The following is a 23,131-nucleotide window of genomic DNA, read 5'->3' as shown; positions in this document are numbered from 1 at the left end:
TTATGTATATAATAATAATCTGACATTTTTAAATTTTATTTTCATAAAGAAATTTAATTTTATAATTATATTACGTTACTTAATTAGTTAAGTTTTTAATTAATTCTTTAATCGATTCATTCTATTTAAAAGTTTTTATCCGCTCATGTCTGGTTAATACTCAATCTTCCATCCTCGCCTTTCTATTTCCGTAAGTAGTGCCCTGCAGTTCTCTCTCTCTTCACCTGTCCCTTTAGATCTTTTTTTTTTCTTCCCAAGTTTGTGATCTTCACCGTCGTTAGCAATCTGTTGCTGCTTTCTGACATTTGCTGGTAGTAGTAGCTCTATTTCTGGCCTTCCTCTGCTCCTCATTACTCTGCTTCCTAATAAGTACACGGAGACTGTGACGTCATAACGGGATTGTACAAAAAAATGTGACACTAGGCCAAGTCGGCACTTCCCTGATTTATTTCGCAAATAGTAAATGTGATAGGAGGGCGCTCTTGAAAGTGGAGGGGAGAGAGAGAAAGAGAGAACGGAAATGCAATTTGTCAGCGACATGATTCTTATATAATATGCCTGTGCTGTTGAATTTATATTTGTCAGTCTTACATTTATAACTGACCCTAGATACGAGGTGCTTTTTACCAGATAGATCAATTCAGCAATCCACATGAAAAAAAAAAAAAAAAAAAAAAGTGGAAACACGCGTGTTCAACTGATCTTAGGTGAGAATCATGTGGAGAACTTTTACATACACTTGTGTCTAACAATAACTCCAACGGCTAATTCCACTTAACAAATCTTGTTTCAGGGATGATTTTAATCCGCCTTTGCAATGACCTATTTTTTTTTTTTTTAATTTAAATTGATGCGATACTAACAGAGTAGGACATCACACCTTTCATTCCACTAACAGTGTTTCTCAAGGATTCAAAAGTAGCGCACGTTCAACATATTGTGCATAGAATTGAAGTTGTTGACATTTAGAGTAACTTTGCTAAATTATCGTGACTGGCTTTCTCCATACAGGTCCATTTAGATGTCAGTACTCTTCTGAGGCTTCTAATCCAGTTATCGTACAAAATGTATTGAATCATGAGAATAAAAATGGCTCAAATCAGGGGTCTCAAACTCAAACGCAGCAAAGGACCAGTCAATTAGATGTATATCTAACGCGGGCTGTATTCAGTATTATTCTGTCCAAAACATAAACTAAAAAAAGAAAGGCTCTAACAAAGGCCCTTTTGTTGCGGGGCCTTTACGACTTACGTAAACCGTTACACCACCATTTAAATATTTAATTTATAACCATTTTTATTTTTAAATTTTAAAAATATAACAAGTTTAGAAAATATAAGTTCAATTATATTTTATTCATACTTTAAGAAAATTATTTAAATTCATAATTTTGACTTACAAAAATAAAGTTTTTTATCTACGAGTCCTTTTTTTAATTTGATTTTGATCCTGAAACCTGACATCTTTCCTCTGTACTAACATGTGAATATCTGCTTTTTCATTTCGTGTTGCAATATGAAGTATTGCATTTAATCTAGAATCTTTGATCCGTAAGCGGAACTTTGACTTATTAAGTTTCATAATTGAAAATAATTGCTCCCATACATAGGTGCTTTCAAAGATTGACAACATTTTTGCACAATAAATTTTATATTTGGGATATTTACTGCCGAGGTATTTATAAAATTTGGTATGCCAACTTCGTTATTTTTATTTTTTTAGTTCAGTATTGCACTGCTGTTGAATTACTTCCATTTGTAATTCTTCGTCAACATTTTCAATATTAATTAAAAGGTGAACTGAATAATAATTCATTTTCAAATTGCAAATGAAAGTAATTTTTTTGAATTTTTTTCTGTTTTAATCCCCGCGGGATGTTAGAAACATTGATTTTTAGAAAAGAAATCATCAAGGTCGCGGGCCGCCAGTTTGCGACCCCTGATTTAGAGTAACTTTGCTAAATTATCGTCAGGTTTTTCCCCTCCAACAAGAAATTTCGTAGGTAACATGTGAAAAATATAAATCGAATGATTATTTCTTATCATAAATCCCTTAAGCCGTGTCTGCCTTTCAGTTCTTCATCGAGATCTCTTTTTGGTACATTTTGTATTCGGAATTCCAAGAAGAAATAATCACTTTGATTCGCTTCTTCTTTTTCACAGTTTCCTATGTCATTTTCTGGTAAAGGAAATTATATTTACTTCCTTCAGGAATAAATTATTATAAACTATTAATTACTTATTTCATAAACTCTGAAATTTTAAGTATTTTTGTGACACCATATTAATTAATTGCTGCAAGCAAAATACTTCAATAAGCACAGATTGATCCAATTATATCGTCATTTTTTTTAATAATCTTATCTTTATAAATTTGGAATTAAAAAATAATGTTTTTTTTATGAAGGAATCATATACGAAATCAATTATGGAATTTCACAAATTTATTTTGTTAAAAAAAAAAAAAGACCTCGTTGGACTTGTGAAATCTGATGGTTGATGCATTTTTATGCCGATTACATTTACAAAGGTTTTGCCCTCTTGTAATGTTTCCCAAACGTTAATGATGCAAAGAATTAAACTTAATACGATTATATCACTCTAAATCCGCACATTCAAAGTTGTTCGTTTTTAACTCACAGAAAGAAAACCAATGACATAAATAACTGAATGTTGTTGTTATTTGGGTTAATGAAAAAAAAAATACCTGAACACCTTCAACCGTTTCAAGATTCTTCCGCCAGTTATTTCAAAAGTTATTCAGTAATTCCTGGAATTTTAAATTGAGAAACCTCGTTCTAAATTCTTGAAGCCACATTCTAAATTTTTAATTTAGAAACATGTGGTCTTAATACCGGAAATTAAGCCTAATTAATTCAATTACCGAATTGGATCAATTGTATTTTTTGTAAAAACACAATCGATAAATGATTAAATTTTTAATATTGTTTACTTGCATATATTCGCGATACCTAATTTATTCTTTCTGACGTACATTGGCTTTGAGTAAAAGTCTTTTAAATAAAAGTTTGCTAACAGCCATCAGTTAGGAAGTGGGTGGTCCGTGTTGGATAGGAGTAAGAAGAAAAACAGAAAGGGGAAGGGTATTATTATAATTATAATAATAATAATTATTATTGTATGCAGGTTGCTTTCCAAAATCGTTGAACGACTACATTGTCCTTTCCCCAATAATACTGTGATTAGCGTTGAAGGAGCTTGAAGTTTTGTTCCCCATAAGATTTGTGAACCAGGACAAATTCAAAGAGCGCTAATCATGAGCAGAATCATTAGTGGGATATATAGTCAATATTATTATTATTATTATTATTTGACACCTCCAGGGAGTCCAAAGACTCATCGAGGGAGAGTGTGCCAACAGCATCGAATGATTGGTCTCCTTCCAACTACTAACCGTGCTCAAACTTACTTAACTGAGCCATTAGTAGCAGAGGCTCACATTGAAAAGCAAAAGAGTAGACGAAACCCAAAGATCTTAAGGTCTTAGAACTGCAATGGCTATATGATTAGTTGGATCGACTGAGACAGAGACAAATCAGTCAGCGAAATGGGTCTGTTAATTTTGCGTATTCTCTTGCCAGTATGTCTCTTTGTGGAACTTAAAAAGGCTTCCAGGAGTAAAGCCTTCCACTTTCGTATAAGATCAGTTAATTCACTTGCAGTTCACAAGTCTTTGCTAAAATTCCTCCCTTCGAAAACTAGTAAGACGTTTCAGTATAAAGACAAGTTCTTTCGTTATATCCAAGGTGAGTAGTTGAAACAGGACACCCAATGTCAAAAGGCAGAAAGGAGACCATATTCTTAGGGTATTTTGTACCAAATCCAATCAGATGTGAAGGATAATACGCAAGGGCGACTCTTGCATAGGCACTGCGGAACTGCAGTACCCCCAATTTTTCTCGATATATAAATATATTTATTAATGTATTTATATTTGCTTGTAATGTTTAATTTTGTCATCAACAATCCTATACAATTCTCTTATTTTGTATAACAAATAATAAAAATCCATATTGTAGCACTTATGAAGGCGAAGGACACTAGCAGCATTGTTTACCACAGTGTCATATTGCTATGCGCGCAAGCATAAACACGTCATAGTGAGATGCGAGCTATTAGCGTAATGCGGCACTATCCACCGCGCAGTTCCACTGTTGTTTATATGCAGTTTGCGCCAGTAGTAGTGTTCGTAGTGCTTATCGTGTTTACTCCGTCTCTTTAAATATTTGGACATTACAATTAAAGGATCTAATTGTAATGTCCAAAAATTGTAAATCCATTCCTATAATTACAATTAAAAGACTGGATTTTATTTTTAAGTCATTTTGAATTATACTAAACTGTCGATAATAAACAATAGTTTTTTCATAAAACAAAACAAGAAGAATATATTTTATTTTTAAGTAATTTTGAATTATACCAAACTGTATAATCGATGATAAACAATATTTTTTCATGTTTATTTATTTATTTTTTTTTTTTTTCAGTTTTACCCTCATTTTGATATTTTATCCAAACACGTATACACTGTACTTACAGTGTGTATGTATATTTCGAAAGTTGCAGCGCCCCCACGATTTCAAGCTACGAGCCGCCACTGGATAATAGCCTGCGTTTCTTCAACATTTCCATACCATTTGTTCAAAGTTGGGTTGCAACAAATTAATTATTTATAATTACATTATAATTACATAAGATGTCTTTAGCCAATATACTAGTTTTAAAACTATGGCATTACTTGTGTAATGGTGTTACAATGAACTTGTTAATAAGCACTATTAAGAAAGACTTATTCCTTGCATATGTAAAATGGAAGTGAGATATGTTTATTAGTGACGGCCTCAGACTTATTTTAAATTAGCCTGGACATAAACCTTTCTGTGCTTCTAAGCCACCATTTAATAAACGCTTTCATAGTCATTTCAAAAGTGTCCACGTAATCATTTCCAATTTTTCACTCAGTTGAAATGATATCCTTTGAAAGCTATATTAAGATTGATTTAAAGATAATCGTTCCAATTTAACTTATTATCGTCTAGTGATGCTCGCTAACATTATGGACCAGTAATAGCAAACACACGTTCTTACTCCTTTGCAAACAATTATCCTGGTAATATATGTAATGTATTCTTATTAGAGATAGTCATCACATGGGACAAGCACAGTTTATGACAATTATTTATTTTTCACAATATTGCGTGTGACAGAATACAAAGACGACCATGAATTCTGGGCAGATGGCATTACGATCGTCCATGTGTTTTCTTAGATACTCTAATATATTGAAATCTACCCTGGATATTGCGATGCACATTCTACCCCCCCAGTTTCGTTTAAGTTGGTTTAGCTGGTTTCGGACGCCTAGCGTCTCTAGAATAAAAATCATTTCTTAAGTTTTACACCTTGAGTTTGTATAACACTCAACTACAATGATCCACTTAGATTTATTGTCCTACACCACTAATATTAAAGATATAATCAAAATATGAAAGCTTTAATTTCATCGTATAAGACCAATACTAAAGCACCACCTGTGCCTCTTAAAACATTAGAAAATGCACCCTTAAAGAAAGCAGCTCCACCTTCAGATTTGCGAATCTTCACCCAGCAGTCAAGTGTATTCTTGTACATGCGATCTTCCTTGGCTCGCCCACTTTGCATCATCATTCTTCTCCTTACAGTGTCGAAAGGATATGAAATAATGCCAGCTACTGTTGTTACAGTCTGCGCTATCATCCAGGAAATCACTATAGGTGTTTTCTTCGGATCGGGAAGCATTCCCTTGGCTGTGTCAAAAAATCCAAAGTAAGCTGCTCGATAAATGATGATACCTTGTACAGAGACGCTGAATCCTCGATACAATCCAATGATTCCATCATGCCGGAATATTTTAACAAGGCAGTTACCCAGTCCGGTAAATTCTCGATCAGCTCCAGCCTTACCGATATCCGCAGCTAATCTTGTTCTGGCGAAATCCAAGGGATAAACAAAGCACAGAGATGTAGCTCCAGCAGCTCCACCAGAAGCCAAATTACCTAAAAAGTAACGCCAGAATTGAGTCCTCTTGTCTACGCCACCCAAGAAGACTTGTTTATATTTGTCTTTGAAGGCGAAGTTGAGAGCCTGCGTTGGAAAATATCTAATGACATTAGCCAAGTTGCCTCTCCAGTAGCTTAAAAATCCTTGTTCTTTTGGAATACGAACGAAGCAGTCGATTATACCTGTAATGAGAAAATCAACGATGTATTTCCTATTATACAGTTTCATGTTTTTTATTGTAGGTAATGAATTTTTATTTTAGTTATATTTTATTTCTATTTTTAATTATATTTGCTTCAGCTTCTTATTTCATTTTTAGTCTTTTTTAATATTATATTGTATAAAAACCTAAGTATGATGTTTATCTCGCACACACTACTTATCAAAGCTGTAAAAGATTTTTTTTTTTTTTTCATATAAGACCAGCTGAACATACACATAAAGTTGACTAAATTACGCTTAGGATTCCAGAAAAAAATACTGCAAGTCAGAATTTGAAAATAATGGGAACTGAGGTAAATGAAATGGAGGTGCATAGCATATTTCTGAACTGTGAATACGTGAAGCTGCTAGGGAATTGCCAGTGCCCTTGACCATATTGTTTAATCTGTCTTAGCTCTGGGTTAGTCCCGAGGAGGTTAAAGGGGGGGGGGAATAGTTCCATTGCAAAAAGGAGACTCCAACTCTGATGTAAAAAATTACAGACCGATCAGAATATCAGGAGTTGTTGTTGTTGTCAGAGTATTGGAGAAGTTGATCAAGAGCGAAATACAGGAATGGACAGATGGAAATGGGACACTGCATGGGGGGGATATAGTTTTGTGAATTGTAGGTCATGCCTTAGTAACTTGCTCGCGTTTTATAATACACAATACAGTGACAGCTGAGTTGGCTAAAGGTAATGGGTTTTATAGTGATACTGCTGAACTTTAACACATGGAATGCTAATCAGTAAATTGCAGCACATGGGGACGATATAGGGTTGGTGAGATGGATAAGAGGGTGGTTGATGGAGAGATATCAGAGAGTAGTTTATTTAGGAGTAGAGTCCAAAAGAAGACCTGTGACTAGTGCCGTGCCGTAGAGTTCTGTTCTAGGACCGCTACTATTTAATGTGTCCATTAACGATATAGGAAAGAATATGAAGGGAACTTTTCAGTTGTTTGCCGATAATGTAAAGTTGGGTAGAGCAATAGTTAATACAAATGATGTCAAAATTTTGCAGAATGAGTGGACAGATTGGTAAACTGCGCAAAGGAGAATGAATATCAGTTTAATGTGGCAAAGTGTAAGGTTATGCATTTTGGGATGAAAAGATTACCAGCTGTATATTACACTGGTTAAATTGTACTCCAGGAAATAGACAAAGTCAGACACGCTAACACTCCCAAGACTAACTCTTGGGAGTGTTAACGGATAGGGAGCTAAAGTTTTGGTGGGGGAACATATCAAAAGTGGATAAAGTAGCTCATCAGGTTACTTGGTTACTGAAGAATAGAATACTTTGACGAACAGAGACAAGCGGGTTATTGTTCCTATTTATCGCGCCTTGGTAAGCCCCATCTTGTCTACTGCGTGTAGATCTGGGCGCTAGGGTTTCTTGGTGATGAGGAAGAGGTGGAGAGAATTCAGGCGGGTGATCAAGATTGGTAGCGGGTCTATGGGATGAACCTTACGAAAACAGGTTGAAGATTCGTGGGTCAATAAAATGGTTGATAGATGGAAAAGGGGTGACATGATTGAGACATACAAATTACTGAAGGGTTTTTACAAGATTAATTCAGAGGAAATTTTTCAGAATAGGTCTGGTGGTGGGAGAAGTAGAGGTCATCCTTGGAAACTGTGTAAGAGCGTAGCTAGCAAGGGTGTTAGAGCTAGGTTTTTTACTTGGAGAATGGTGAATGAATGGAATAAGCCTTCCAGAGTCTGTTGTGGGTGCCACGAGATACTGCGCAAATGTTGGATAATTCTAGATGAGTGTATGAATTCCTTGGAGTAGCCCGTTATAATAAATAAATAAATAACAAAATGATGCGAGAAAGAAAATTGTCTACAAATATGATAATCGTACAGAAATTTCCTTTCAAATATGACAATCGTACAGAAATTTCCTTTCAAATATGACAGAAAATGTACCAGGTACAATAATAATAATTCGCAGTACTTACAGGACATTTAGGCCCACAGCTTGCCAAGGATCCTTGGCTTTCTTAACTTTAATTTGAGCATAGGGTTAGTCATTCCAATATGTTTTCCTGGTCTTTTTTAAAGTTCTTCGCGTCTTAGATATTCGAAATTATACCATTCCAATCATAGAGCATCGTCGAAATCTACTGCAAATGGATTTTACTACCCACTGTTAATTTGTATAATGTCGTTACATTTATCACAGTTGTCCTGAAATTATATTCGTGAGGCATTTTTTCCATCATATCCATCATTCACTGAAATATAACGGAATGAATACATAATCATTTTCAGCATTATTATAAGTGTACGTTAGTTTTATATTTTCTTTCACGACCCTTAATCTTTTTTGGTGTTCTCTTTCTTCAAATTCTATTCACTTGTAACACCCGGTAGTTCTAATTTAGCTATCTCTAGTCTTCTTTTCACATTACAACCATTTTGTTAGGAGATTTTCTTGAATATTTTCTGCAATGTGTTGTCCTTAAAGTGCTGATGACCAGGTACCTGTCTCCATGTCATCAGCACTTACATATCAGACATACATATCAGGAAATTGGTGATGATGATGATGAGGATTCTTCGACTCAAAAACGGTCCTAAAGAACATCACGATGGATTTTTTTTCACTTTATGTGAATCGAAAAACAAAAAACCACCCTTCCATAATTTTTGAGAAAATTCAATTCAAAACGGATAATTTGACGTGTTAGGAAATTTCTACGGAATCACATTTATATCAGTTAAGCAGAAATTGAGAAAATAGAATTTAGAAACACTACCAAACCGTTACAGTTTCCATCATTATCACTAAATCGTTGTAATTTCATTTTTCGCTATGAAGTTATTCATCTGAACCATCAATCAGCGTGCCATTGCTGAATACTAACGTATCTTTTTATTCACAGTACGATTACAGAATTCGCCCAATACAAGCCATTTTTTTTTAAATGAGGCATTTCAAGTATGTTTGACGTCTGCTGTATTCGTTGAAATGACATTCATTATTTTATGATAACGCCACCATTAGCATTATTCTTACTTTTTTTTTTTTTTCTCAACTTAAACTTGATTTAAAGAAATTATTTCCTACCATATTATTAACATTATCAAAAAGGGGAAAAACATTTTCTAGTGATTATTGTCATTTCTCGTGTTACAGGATATCTCTCCATGAAGTCATGTTGGCAACATTATACGATCTCGATATGACGCCATTTCAAGCCTCTAATAAATTATAAATATCCATCATGTTCACGGTTGGATTCTCACTCCGAGCGTATTGGCTAATGTTCTAGCCGCTCACCAATCAGGTCAACTAGATTTATTTATTTAACTCTTTTATTTAATTAATTTAGTGTATTTTATGGATTAAAACCAAATACGTTATAACAGCAGACGATAGAATTTTTGTACAGATAAAACGTGTTTCAGTATATTGCAAAACCATAAGAACCAGACATTCTGGTTTTGCAAGATAATTTTAGTTTATAATAGCAATAATGAATGATTTGTGTGCCGTTTTTTTTTTTTTTTGTTTTTTTTCATATGACGTCAAAAACATTGCAACAGTCTTAATGGGAAACAAGCGGAGAATAAAGGTTTGTTATTAATATAGGGAGTGTCTCTTTCTCAATTTGCCCTTATATTCGCAGTTTCCTATTAATGGGCGGAAAGTCGTACTAGAAAGTTGTACAACTTAATGCAATTCTGCAACGTAAATGTAAATATAATTTCTAAACAAGATTGAAATTATGCAAACTAGCACATTCATTTCCGAAGGATATAGGTCAGGGAAATATTCAAACACATATATTGATTAAATGTCCAACAAGATTTTGTCTATTATGAATTAATGAAGCCTACTATGCGATTCAGCAAAAGAATTCAAACTTTCTTGTTGAATTTTTATTAAGGTCATGTGAAATTATACCAAAAATTATATTCTCGTTTCATCCCTTATCCAAGTATAAGCAAACCATTTTTTAAAACTTTAATTTTTTAACCGAGTTAAAAAAAAAATTGCTAAAATTAAGTTTATCTGTTTGTCTTCGAATCACCTATTTTGAAGTCTTTATATTCCGAGAAGTTATCCCACCTTTTTTTAATCAAAATTTTGGATTTTCAGACTAGTTTCACCTCCATGTTGTTAAATGACTAATTAAATGGGTTATTACTTGTAATCTAACAGTGTATGTTCTGATGTAGGTAGCTCAAGCACATCAATATTATTTTTTACCGTTTAAAAAGCTCCAGGGAATATTTCGTGGTACTTACTGACACAAATTCAACAACACTATTCCCGAGTGGATGACTTTAGATGTATATGTTATTCAAAGAGAGAAATAATTATTATATGCTTAGTTTCAATTGAAGATTTACACACTGAGAATATAATTTGAAAAGATCATCAGTTACGTTGAAACTACAAGGAGATACTACACCTTCTACTGACGAAAAGTCCAATTTTTTCTATTCTTTGTATCAAACGTCTACAAGAAGATTATTCAGGAATGTTATAAAAATGAAGTGAGTAGTGCATACCTTAACAACTATGATAGACCGGCTAGACTGTATTTTTTTTTATTATATCGCAATGATATCTTGTGTATAATATTTCTATTGTCAAAATTTAGAACTTTGAGGGAATTTTCAATACTCTTACATACCTTTTCCGATTGGCCTAAAACGTTTTTTTAATATAAATGCTATATATTTTTTTCATTCTTCATTTGTGTAGAATTATTTTATGTTATACCTCCGATAACATCTGCTGTAGCTTACATCAGTTCACGTAGACTTATGACATGTATATTTATATTTAAACCATTTGAAAAGTCACTTGCAATAAACTGACACGTTTTAATAATTTGTACTAACTGTTGAATCAAAAAGAAGACATGACAGAATAAATACTGCCAACTTGAAAAGGATTACAGCTACTTATTTAATATTTAGGGAAGTCTAGCATCATTAAAAGAACCTTAATTTTTTGCAACATTTATTCGCCATAAAACAGTATAGGCCTGGCAAAATGATGTTTGCATCCATAAAGCTAGGCAGCTTGACGAAGAGCTTTCTAAATTCGATTCTAGTCCCGACTAAAGGAACTTTTTCTAAGCCTTTCTTCGAGTGGTTCCCGCCTTGGCATGGGCAAGTAGGGTTTTTTTCATACAGTTGCCTTCCTTCCCCCATCCTCCCCAAAAAGGAGTAAAAATTGCTAATGCTGATCATTGGCAATATTCAATCTCTAAAACTATCAAAGTTCTTTTCTTGAAATAACTTAAACTTCCATTTCTCTTTTTAAGCACAAATATTTCACATATATCGCTTCCAAGAATTCATTTTCTTCCTAGCATATTAGATTCTATAAAGTAATTATAGAATCATCCCTTTTCCTTCTAATATTTAAATCACCAACACAATATTGAAGTCCATTGTTTTTAGGGTATCAAAATCTTAATATATGTACACGTCTCAAAATAAGTACACACGAAAAATCAATACCAGTTCCTGAAGAAAAAAAGACAAAAAAAAGTCAAGGCCATGAAGAAGCTGCAAACACTATGAATCTCTGTTAGCATAATTGGCACTAAGTCAATACGACCTTACTTTGCCTTGAGATGCTGACGTTCAGTGATATTTATATGAAAACATCTTAGGAATCTATTTCTGAGTGGTGATGTAAACCTTTTGTGTCCCTATTAAGTAACAGATGAGAAACGAATTTAGACAACTTTTTGCTTACGTAATATTCTTTAATATATATTTTTGTTTTTTTTAATTCTAATGCACTCTGGCTGCCATGATTGGTCTCTACAGAAGGCTTCGGATTTATCTAACCCTTAGCCAGTGGCGGGTTGTACATAAGCACTGCGATACTGCAGCACCCCGAAGGAAAAAATAAAAAAATTAAATTTTGTTTGTGTTTATAAATAATAACAATGCTTACAACATTATTATATAAATGCAATACAACATGTTAAAGGTTACAGCTTATGTTTCAACAGTGATTGAATAGTTAATAATTCGAATTGTTCAATTAACGCTTTAGATTAGGAAACAAATGCACTGCAATCTAACGCGTGTCAGAATTATCATGTTCGACCATTTGCAGCTAGACTCGCCGATATTCGTTTACACTGCACGTAACAAGTGAATCAGACACTGTTTTAGAAGCAGTGTCGCTTCAGATAAATTGTATGCTTGCGCGCGTTATTTCTGTGAGATACGAAACTTTTATATTGTGTTCGTGGTGAGGGTGACATATTTTTAATAAAGCAATTTTTTTAATATATAAATTTATTTATTAATAAATTAGTTACTGATTAGGAAAAAATTAATTATTTTCTTATTTTGTATATGCAGCACCCCCACTTAAAGTTTTCACCGGCCGCCGCTGCCCTTAGCCCATCCACAGTAGTAACATATATCAGGTTTACATCCTTTCTTGGAGAAGGCTACAAAACAAAATTGCTTACATTCTTTGATTTAATAGGATTAATGATTTGAAAATGGTATATGCATATTCTCTCTCTCTCTCTCTCTCTCTCTCTCTCTCTTGAGTTCGGAAATTAAAAAAAAAAAAAAAAAAGAATTGCATTATTGTATTTTATTCATTTATTTTTACTGAAGTTTATTTTTCATCCAAACACCATAACTATTGGAGATAGGTCTGCGCAATGCGATGCGCAGAGAGGAATGAAATTCAGCTATTCAATGTTTGACACGTGAACTGTATTGTGTCAGTGTTAGCTATTAGCGCTCTCCACATAGTTTATTTATTGTAGTATTTTATATGAATGCAGTTTGAACATAATTTGAACATGACCGAATTTCTCTTGAGACAGGCTACTGATTAAAGAGCGATGACCGATAAATAATAAAAATAAAATAAACCACCATTCACCCCTGCCTACTGTTTTCGAATTTTACATTATTTCTACATTGCGATCTATCAAATCGGTTTTTGAGATAAGAAATGGTACTTGATTTCGTAATAATGTATACTTTTCGATGTGCAAGTTTTTCTTAATATCATTCCTATACAAAGAGAGAGAGAGAGAGAGAGAGATCTCAAAATATATAACACACGCAATTTACAGACAAAAATTACTAGTTGTGGTGGTGTTGGAGGTGGGCGGTAGATGGCGTTGAATCGTAGTAGAGGTAAGGTGTCCTCCCGCGATGAGTCTTCGGACTCCTTGGAGGTATCAGGAATAATAATAATAATAATAATAATAATAATAACATGATAGTATGATAGTCCATGTACGAGCAAGTGATTAGGGAACAGAAATCTGTTAATATGTTCCTTGAAGAGCTGGAGGTTGTCCCGAGATATTTTTTTCACATATCACGTTTCTCATTGGACGCCGTACGGTCACTCCTTTCTTCATTACACATTTTGGAAGAACTAAAATATCTGCCACAAGAAGTGGAAAGGTCGGAAACGCCCTTTTCCCATCGCAGAATTAATAAAATCATTGCAAAGGTCCACGGCGGGATTCGAACTCACAACTTACTGGTTAGAGAGTAGTACGAAGGAAATAGATTATGATAAATAGTCACGATGTGATTGATTTGGATTTCAGAAAAATAATGGGGTTACGCATAAGAACCTGCTGATTGAAATGGAGATGATAACTTAGTTAGACAAGAAATCGATTGCGTCTCTTCTAAGTCATTTGGTTAAAAGTGGAATATTCCAGGGATCTTGGTGTTGGGTCCTTTAATGGTTGAGATTTACATAACAAGGAAAATATGCCTCTCTTTGTTGACGAAGTGAATCAGCCTAGAATAGTCAAGTGTTCCGATGACCCAAGTTAATCTCAAAAGATTGACGAGCGAACAAATGAAACGAGATTTTAACATAACCTTGATAAACAAAAGTGTGCATGGTTTGGCGAAAATAAAGTGTTAGATGAATAGAAGTTGAAATGCACATGCTCGCAATTTTCCTCACTCGGATTTTTAATGGACGTCTTCAGAGAATATGAAACTAAATGTGGAGAGAGATTGTATCATGACAGTTACGCTGTTTGGTTAGCTGTAATCCGACGAATTTCTCCTACAGGAAATGAGAAAGAAATTTAATGAAATTTATTAGTTCAAGAACTCGATGCTATAGATAGAAATAATTTGTTACTTTTGACTCAACCAGGCTCTACTTGAGATCATAAGAAATGACAGTAAAAAAAAAATAATTACAATAAATAAATAAAGCTGTTTTTTGCTGTTAGGGCTGAAAATATGTGGAGTGGTCTTCATCAAGGGGTTATAAATATAATTACATAATTATTATGGATGGAGGGTAGGTTAATTAAATTGATTCACTTATAATTATTATATTTAATTTAGCTCTGTTGAACGCCTCAGTATTGTAGTAGATGTACTTAAAATGTACATTTAAAAAAAAAAAAAATGAAAAGTAGGTTGGCTTATATGCATAAGCCAACTTAGTGCTCTCACATTAGGCAATGAATTTATCTCCCATCCAAAGACGATCACAAACATCCACTCCATGGCAAGATTTGAACTTTCCACCTGTTGGTTGAAGAGATGGTACGTTAACCACTCTGCCAACCAGGCTAGTATTTATTTATTTATTTTATATTATTTCTCGAAACTAAAGTATCGAGAAAACTGGAAACTAAAGTATCCTCTGGATACTTTAGTTTCCAGTTTTCTAAAACTAAAGTATCCTCTGGATACTTTAGTTTCCTGTCACACATAAAGCCGACTCAACACATTTAGTAGAAAACACAATATATACAGTATGTATTGTATCAATGGAACCATCCATTGGCAAAGACGTAAATTACAATTAAATGTATTAAAATAAAAAATATGAGTCCGCTATTAAACCATCATGCAAAATCCTGCATGGGCAAGTAAATAATAATAATGAAAATAAATATGATGTCCAAGGGTTGGCAAATGTATAGGATCAGATTTAAATATGTTGTTTCGTTTATCTTTGTATTGAATTCCTAGGATTGTTGGTATGTTATGCAAATTATTGCTTAATCATATCAGTTACTTTATTTTTCTTTATTTATTTTATTTCTATTCTTAATTTTTATTTATTTATTTTATTTCTATTCTTAATTTTTATTTATTTATTTTCTTTAATCTGTTGTAGTCTCTTCTTTCTATAATAATATAAATAATTTTATATTTATTATATGGTTATGTTTTCAGGATTTATAAATATAATTTACCTGCAATAATTGAATATAAATAAAGGGGGGAAAGGAATTCTATAAGGATAATAAAATGTTTACGAACTATCACGATCATTCAGACAAGCAGGCAAATAATTGTGTTGTATAATCTTACATTTACCTCGAATAACTTTTAATAAATAAAATAATAGAAAATAACATAATACACCATGGATAACAGTTAAGAGCTTCACTAACTCTAATATTAACATACACATTTTATATTGTGTGTTGCTATCATCACTTTCCAATATCACGTACAATTTTCTTTACATCCAAAAGGTTACACCTACCGTCTACGACCTTTTGGATCGATAGCTATGTATGTGTGTAAGGAACCATAACTTGGAGAAAGACAGCCAAATCGTATTTGGTGGTTTCCATGGTTACCGTGGTCATTGTCGTTCTTCAGAAACGAATGACCATTTCTCGCTTGAGCCACTACTGCTATCGTACATATATATTTAGTAACACCAGAAACGTTGACATAAATTTTGCACCAACTATATGAAACTGCTTTGCGAAATTATTAATTTACTAAGTTTCCTTTTGCCGTTATTACTGTAGTTAGTGTTGTTAGGTAGTAGATAGTTTTAACTACTTTGTTAAAATCATTGTTTTACATGATTTAAACGAAAAGTAAAGTAAAAATCTATACTTTCATAGAAAATCTTTAGATTAATATTTTGATGTGTACTTACGGCCTTTTATCAATGTTCGGTGTTACGTAACAGGGTTGTTTTGGAATCCATTCACAGCGGTATTAAGTGTGGGCCTCCAAAAAAAGCTGGTGAATGAATGTTTCTTTCTTGTGAGTAAGAAAATTGCAAATCGCTAAAAATATTTTATGTATTATCTAATAAAATACACTTTATATTTTCAGCGTCAAAATAGGAACAAAATTATCATCTTTCGCTTTTGTTAAAAAAACGAAAAAAAAAATTTTTTTTTTCTTTTGTTTTCTAAACAAAATAAGATATCTTGCATTGTGGAGTTAAAATTTATATCGCTAGTTTAAATCACTAAAAATCATTATGTAATGATTTGAACTAGAGTTGCAGATTCATTACATAAGCAATAATACATAATAATTATGCGATCTACACGCCCTGGCGAGAGCTATGAAAAATACCAGGCATAATAGATTATACTAAAGTATTCTTTTTTTGTTTGTCCTAATTTGGTTAGACATATTTTGTTTTACCTTTTACTAGTTCAACCGTTTTAGTATTGAACTGCATAAAATCAAGGAATATATTAAGTTGCCTGAAAAACAGAAAATAATGGCCAAGTGAAATCCTGGAATTTTTTTTTCGATTAGGACATATAGAGATGTATAAATCTAATAAATACAGTCTATGTTTGTGCATTTTCTAGATTAAGAATAACAGAGAAATAGGAAGTTTTTGTGATGCTATATGTAAAATTTTCTTTATAGCCATGTTGTCACTTAGAAAATAAGAATAGAGCAGTACATATGTACTGCGTCCTTGGAGCTATATGAATGTGCCAAGAAGATCGAGGTCTACGACAGTGACAATAATAAAACTTGGCTGTGACATAAGAAAAAAAAAAAGAAAAGAAAGAAAGAAAGAAAAAAAAGAAGCACAACAAAAAATATTAAAAAACCCAGCAAAAACATCTTCATGGCAAATACGTCAGAGATTATCACTAAGATGGTGGTAATTAACTATATTCTGAGCGTTTTGAATATCCACTGATTTCTAAATTTTATTCTCTTTGTACTCTTATATTAATCAAGGTTTTATTGGACACTTAAATTAATGGCATGTTTCGAAACAGAAAACCTAGTGAATTCAAAACGTGGTCATTTTACGAGCTGATTGTGTAATATGATGGCATATGAGCATTTTCCCCCCTTGCAATAATTTAAATAAAATTTAATTCTACTTTTAATCGGGAAAAAAAAAATCCGGCTGTGCACTTTACCAAAATAAATAAATAAAAACAAGAAATGAAAAAAAAAAAAAAATCCCAAAATCATTCTTCCAATTATCATAAATCATTTCTGTAATGGATGGAAAGAAAACCAATTATCTGAAAATTAAATCAACTGAATCACACTGAGCTCTACAAATCACACTATTACACTCGGCAATGGCATCCGGTTGGATGCAAAACCACCAAGGGAATCTCACCTTTATAATGCTTATCCGGTGTTAACTGTTTAGACACGTGTTGTACTTGGAGAAGTAATTTAACTCTTTCAATGGGTGCTACTGTTGTCTTTGAAATTGCTGCAGCGATGCCACCAGCAATGAAATCCTTCATAAACGATGCTACATCCACAGGCATCTTGGAAGCTGGGGGGGTGATCTCAGATACGGAAAACTTGGTCCTGTTAGTAATGAGTGTGCACACGCACTGGGATGAGAAACGTGACTAACAAAGATATTATGAGATCACCCCCCTCTTCTCTTTACTCCCACAGTGCCACGCGTAAGCTAAATATACAAGAGCATTCTACAGAACCCGTATATTCGCCACATGGAAATTAGGATCTGTTGTTGGGTTAGATGTACGTTGTAGCATTGCCTAACATGAGTTGCCAACACACTTAAATTATTTCGGATAATAACATTTAACTTTTATTTCAAAAGTTGTATTCGTCTTTTCTAGTTAAAAAGGCTATAGTCTCTTCACATTCATTAACATTTAGTTAAATATTACAGCATTAAAAATGTCTCAGATACTTTGTTGTTATTGGCTTGGAAGGTTTGCTGGAATCCGCACATAATGGTAAGGATGAATAAATCTTTCTTTATGCTTTATTAAAAATAAAACTAATTAATTTTTATGTTTCAAATTTCAAACAAAAATGTCCCAGAAGCAATAATAACATGCAAACTTAGATAACAGAATTTTCGTTATAAAATATAACAATAACAGTTAACAAGGATACAATTGAAATTAGAGACTAAAATGCTCAAATGGGTATTCAGAAAAATCATTAATATTCCCGGTAGAAAAGTGTTCATTCACAAGGGCACCCAGAAATTTTTTATTTGCTTATTATTTATTTATTTATTATTTGAAGGAAGCTTACCGTATCATAAGATGTCTCTAACACTAACTACAAATACATACCAACTACTATTTATTTGTATGTACTCATGTGTGTTCTGAGATAAATTAGATGACGAGTGATACTATAAAATAAGTAATATTATCATATTATTATATGATAAGAAGAAATAGAAATAACAGCTAAAAAAAAAAAAGCATTCATATTAGCCAAAATCATAGTAATTCTTTTACTCATGGATACACAAGAACATCTGTACTCACATGCATTCAGATTCTTTACAGTTTTTTTTTCTGTGGGGGGGGGTCATTAAAATTACTACAGAAGCAACTAAGTGAAACCCCTATAGCAGTGTTTCTCAAAGTGTGGTACGCGTACCCCCGGGGGTGCGCGAAAGGTCGTTAGGGGGTACGTGGCGATTTTCCGCTATGCATAATTAAAGGAGTCAATATATTTTTCAACAAACAGTGAAATTAGAGACAACCGGGATAAAAACGGCACTAACTAATGAATCACATCCCCTCTTCAACAGAAACTGATGTATAGACCAAGCAAAACCATATGTTGCCGGTGGAACATGTGGTTTTGCTTGACCCCACCCCCGTCGTTAACGTGTTAAAACTAAGAAATATATAACGAATGTGTTTCAGATATTATGGAATTCGGTTGAAGGGAATTAGCATTTCAACTCAACTGTTGAAATGCTAATTTGTCTTTGGTTCGCGCGATCTTTTGTTAATACCGCACCAATCATATGCAGTTCTTCGCTGCTCTACGTATCTCAAGTCTTGTAAATTACTGGTAATTTTTGCTTGAAAGAAAGAAGATGACGCTATTTGGGTAGACTTTGACAATGCACACAAAGAAACTGTTCTCGATGCCAAAAATAATGTTAGCGAGTAGACGCTTCTTGGTAAGTCGCACCATTTTCAGTTTTTTTCTGAAAACTTTAGTTTCCAAAAAATTCCCACACGTATCTCGCAACACGATTTTTTAGCTTTAATGTTGGGAAAAAAGTTAGAGTTATATTCGAGTAAATACAGTATTTTTTTTAGCTTTCAAATTCTTACGTATGGATCATTGGTTAAAGATTGAATTTATAAAACCCCCAAAAGAGAGCAATATAGCAAATAGACGTAGCCGTAAGCAACAAGAAAACGTTAATATTGGATCTGGATCAAATGAAATTGATAAGAGTGTGTCGTCTGACATCTCTAGAGAACCAAAATTTAAAAATAAATCATATTTTTGTTTACATAAACATATAAATTCAAATAAAATAGATATTTAATTTTAATTAATATTTTTAATTAATTTATTAATTTTATTTAATATTTTAATTGATTTATTAATTTTATTTAATATTTTAATTGATTTATTAATTTTCTTTAATATTTAAATTGATTTATTAATTTAAATTAATTAATTTATTAATTTAAATTAATTAATTTATTAATTTAAATTAATTAATTTATTTATTTTTAATTAATTAATGGATTTGTTTTATAATTAATTAATTAGGGGGTACTTTGTAATAATGAAAATTTAAGAAGGGGTACGCGGATATCTGAAGTTTGAGAAACACCGCCCTATAGCATGTCTGGAGAAAAGTCAGTTCCATTACAGACTTGCATTATAATTTAATCCACATATTCATTGCCAGTTATTAAAGGAATAGGTAGCACTCTTATAATTTTTTTTTTTTTTTTCGAAGTTGGTAAGCAGCCTTTCTCCACCTCTCACTATCCCTGGGGTTGACTACATTCCCACAGTGGGCTGGATAACACTACTACAAAATGCATATTAACCAACATTTACTTGTATGCACTCTCTCTCTCTCTCTCTCTCTCTCTCTCTCTCTGTATGTGGATTATGAGTGATACAGTTAGTTTTTCCGTTTCTGGTAGGTCTAGATCAGTGGTTCTTAACCTTTTCAAAGTCACGGAACACTTTTGATTATAAGAAAAATTTGGGAAACACCAAAAGCATTATAAAACTAACAATAAAAATACGCATGAACTTGCCTTTTATAAAAATGGAACTGATTATAATGCCATACTTGAGCTTGTCGGCTTTTGTTTCAGTAACAATATTAGGTCTAATATGTGACATCTCTTTGGCTATATTAGTAAGTCTTTCACGCTTTTTAGTTTGTATATATAGGTTAATATTGAGAAACCGAGCTCACACAAATATGGTGTTGAAAAGTGTAACAAAATTTTCAATGCTCTTGTGGAGAGAGCTTGGTATTGGACTTGGACAAAAATCCAAAATTCCTCAAGAGTTATTTCAGAGAATTTCATTTTTAGAGTACGATCCGTTGACAAGGTAACTAATTGTTCTTCTTATAACGAAAATTCACAATTCGATATATTAACTGTGCCAAATGGATTTCGTATCACTCATAATTGTGTGTATTTAAGGAAGGAAAGTAAGTTGAAATCTTTTCTTCCAATATTCATTGTTCTGTTATAACAGAAATAATTCCCTCAACAATTTTATTCAGAGTAGCCAATTACACTCAGAACTGTGTCATGTGACATATTTCACCGGCGGAACACTTGTGACTACTTAGCGGAACACAAGTGTTCCGGGGAACCGATTAAGAACCACTGGTCTAGATAAAGTAGAATCCGTTGGATCATTCACTGATTATTCAAAGCTCTCTCTTGAGAAGTAATACCTCGTCAAGTGTAATTGTGTGTTGTACCCTTTAAGATTTCGGTTTCATCAAAAAATGGTAGACTTTAAAGAACAACGAGTTGCATCAAGTTCTGCTTCAAACTGACGAAAAAAGAAAATTGCCACGGAAAGCTTCGTAGTGTTCAAGTTTGATTTTAGAGAGAAAGCAATAATTGTTTTCTAAGTTCAAAAGTGGGCTAGTTTTTGTCAATGTCAGCTGATGTTTCACTATCTGCAAGTTATCCAACCAGTTTGGAATCGTCGATCATAACAAAGAATTGTAATAAAATATATGAACACATGACTGATTACAAGAAAAGCTCCTCCTCTCTTGTCAGGGGAAATTTTGTGTAAAAACTCCACTGCACTCCCTTCGCTGAGCTGCAGCAGCTTAAGCCTCTGAGTACGAAGCGTAATTAAAATTTTCAACATTGTCACCACGAAGTATGTTATCGATTGGAAATATGTGAAGGTTCGAATCCCGTCAATGATGGAGTAACACTACTTTCTTCAGTTAGACGACAAAACGTGAATATATCTACAGCTATTATATACATCCACTAATAAAGGATGCAGCCGATTGCATTAAATACCTGAAATTTTTAACAAGGAAACTCATCCAGTGCCATATGGAAGAAATGAAGACGAAAAGACTCAAAATTGTAAAGAGAACAGGAAAACAATATTTTATTTGAATAGTATTAAATTAATTAATCACATTTATTATTATTGTTGTTGTTTTTGGTCATTAGGTTCAGTAATGTACTACTATTAAGTGAATTAAATGATACTTCCACTTCCGTAGCGAGAGCGACTCATTTACAGTATACTTCTGTTGAAAAGATCTGAGTACGAATCCAATCTACAGTGCCAAAAATCTATATACTCGCAAGGACTTCTGCTAAAAGTGGGATAGCTTGTCTCACATGGGAGGAACAGACGAATTTTTCCTTCTGCAAGACAGATAAACCCAGCTAGCGAACACATGCAATTAGCATATATAATACACTGCCATCATAGCCTGAGGTACCTGATGCTGTACCATGACTTATTTCATGTAATATACATTTGTTATATTATCCGTAGATTGATCTTTCTTTTCTTCTTGCTCCTTTACCCAATGCTATTAGAGTATTTAAGGGCTAAGGGTGAATCTTTCCTATTTTGCTATTTCCTTTCATCTTATGCAGTGGGAGTCTGCCTCACCTAGTAGGTAGAAGTCTGCCTCACCCAACCCACCTGGCCAACGTGGGATGAATTGTGGAACAAAACTTGCAGGATTGCAGGAAATAGAGAACTATTAATTTAGTCTCTCATACAAGCAAGATTTTATTAACGATCATTCTCAATAGAATTGAGGACAAAGTTGAAGTAGAGATGACTGAGGAACAAGCAGGTTTTAGGAAAGGTAAGGGATCAGATCCTTTGCCTTAGACAGATCTTAGAAAAGTATAAATATTTAGACTCCCTCTGTAATGTGTTTCTTAGACTACTCTAAAGCTTTTGACTCTGTTCAGCATGTGAAACTGTGGAGAATAATAAAAAGAATGGGTTTTCCTCAACAAACCATCAGGCTGATAGCTAACTTATGCAGGGAGCAAGAAGCCATTGTAAGAACAGCTGGTAGATTAACTGATTGGCTTCAGGTTGGAAAAGGAGTTAGACAAGGATGTTGATTTTTTCTCTTCACTTGTTTAGTATATATATGCGGAGGACATCAAGTATGTAGCATTGGATGAGCTGAAGACAGGAATTAGGATAGGTGCTAGATTGATCAGTAATCTGAGGTATGCTGATGATACAGTACTCCACTGTAATGACAAGGAAAAAGAGGACAAATTCATGACTAAGTTAACGGGATCAGTAAAAACAGAGGACTTCAGCTCAATCCTAGCAAGACAAATAGTATGGTTCTCAAAGGAAATATAGAC

The 23,131-nt window shown here is 33.2% G+C and overlaps 1 protein-coding gene across 1 annotated transcript; it reads right to left on the bottom strand.

The window, feature by feature from the left end:
* Nucleotides 1-5,180: 5,180 nt before the first annotated feature.
* On the bottom strand, nucleotides 5,181-17,876 carry LOC150092650 (ADP/ATP translocase 2-like). The gene is made up of 2 exons (XM_090414409.1): nucleotides 17,632-17,876; nucleotides 5,181-6,241 (listed from the first exon to the last, which is right to left on the bottom strand). Exons 1-2 carry the CDS (start codon nucleotides 17,786-17,788, stop codon nucleotides 5,499-5,501), a joined length of 900 nt encoding a protein of 299 aa, XP_090270535.1. The 5' UTR covers nucleotides 17,789-17,876; the 3' UTR covers nucleotides 5,181-5,498.
* Between the last annotated feature and the right edge of the window lie 5,255 nt (nucleotides 17,877-23,131).

The sequence above is a fragment of the Typopeltis vanoorti genome, chromosome 25 (genome assembly GCF_054136105.1).
Source record: "Typopeltis vanoorti isolate ZY-2024b chromosome 25, IOZ_Tvanoo_1.0, whole genome shotgun sequence".
NCBI lineage: Eukaryota > Metazoa > Arthropoda > Arachnida > Uropygi > Thelyphonidae > Typopeltis > Typopeltis vanoorti.
This window is presented reverse-complemented; position numbering and strand designations above follow the sequence as displayed.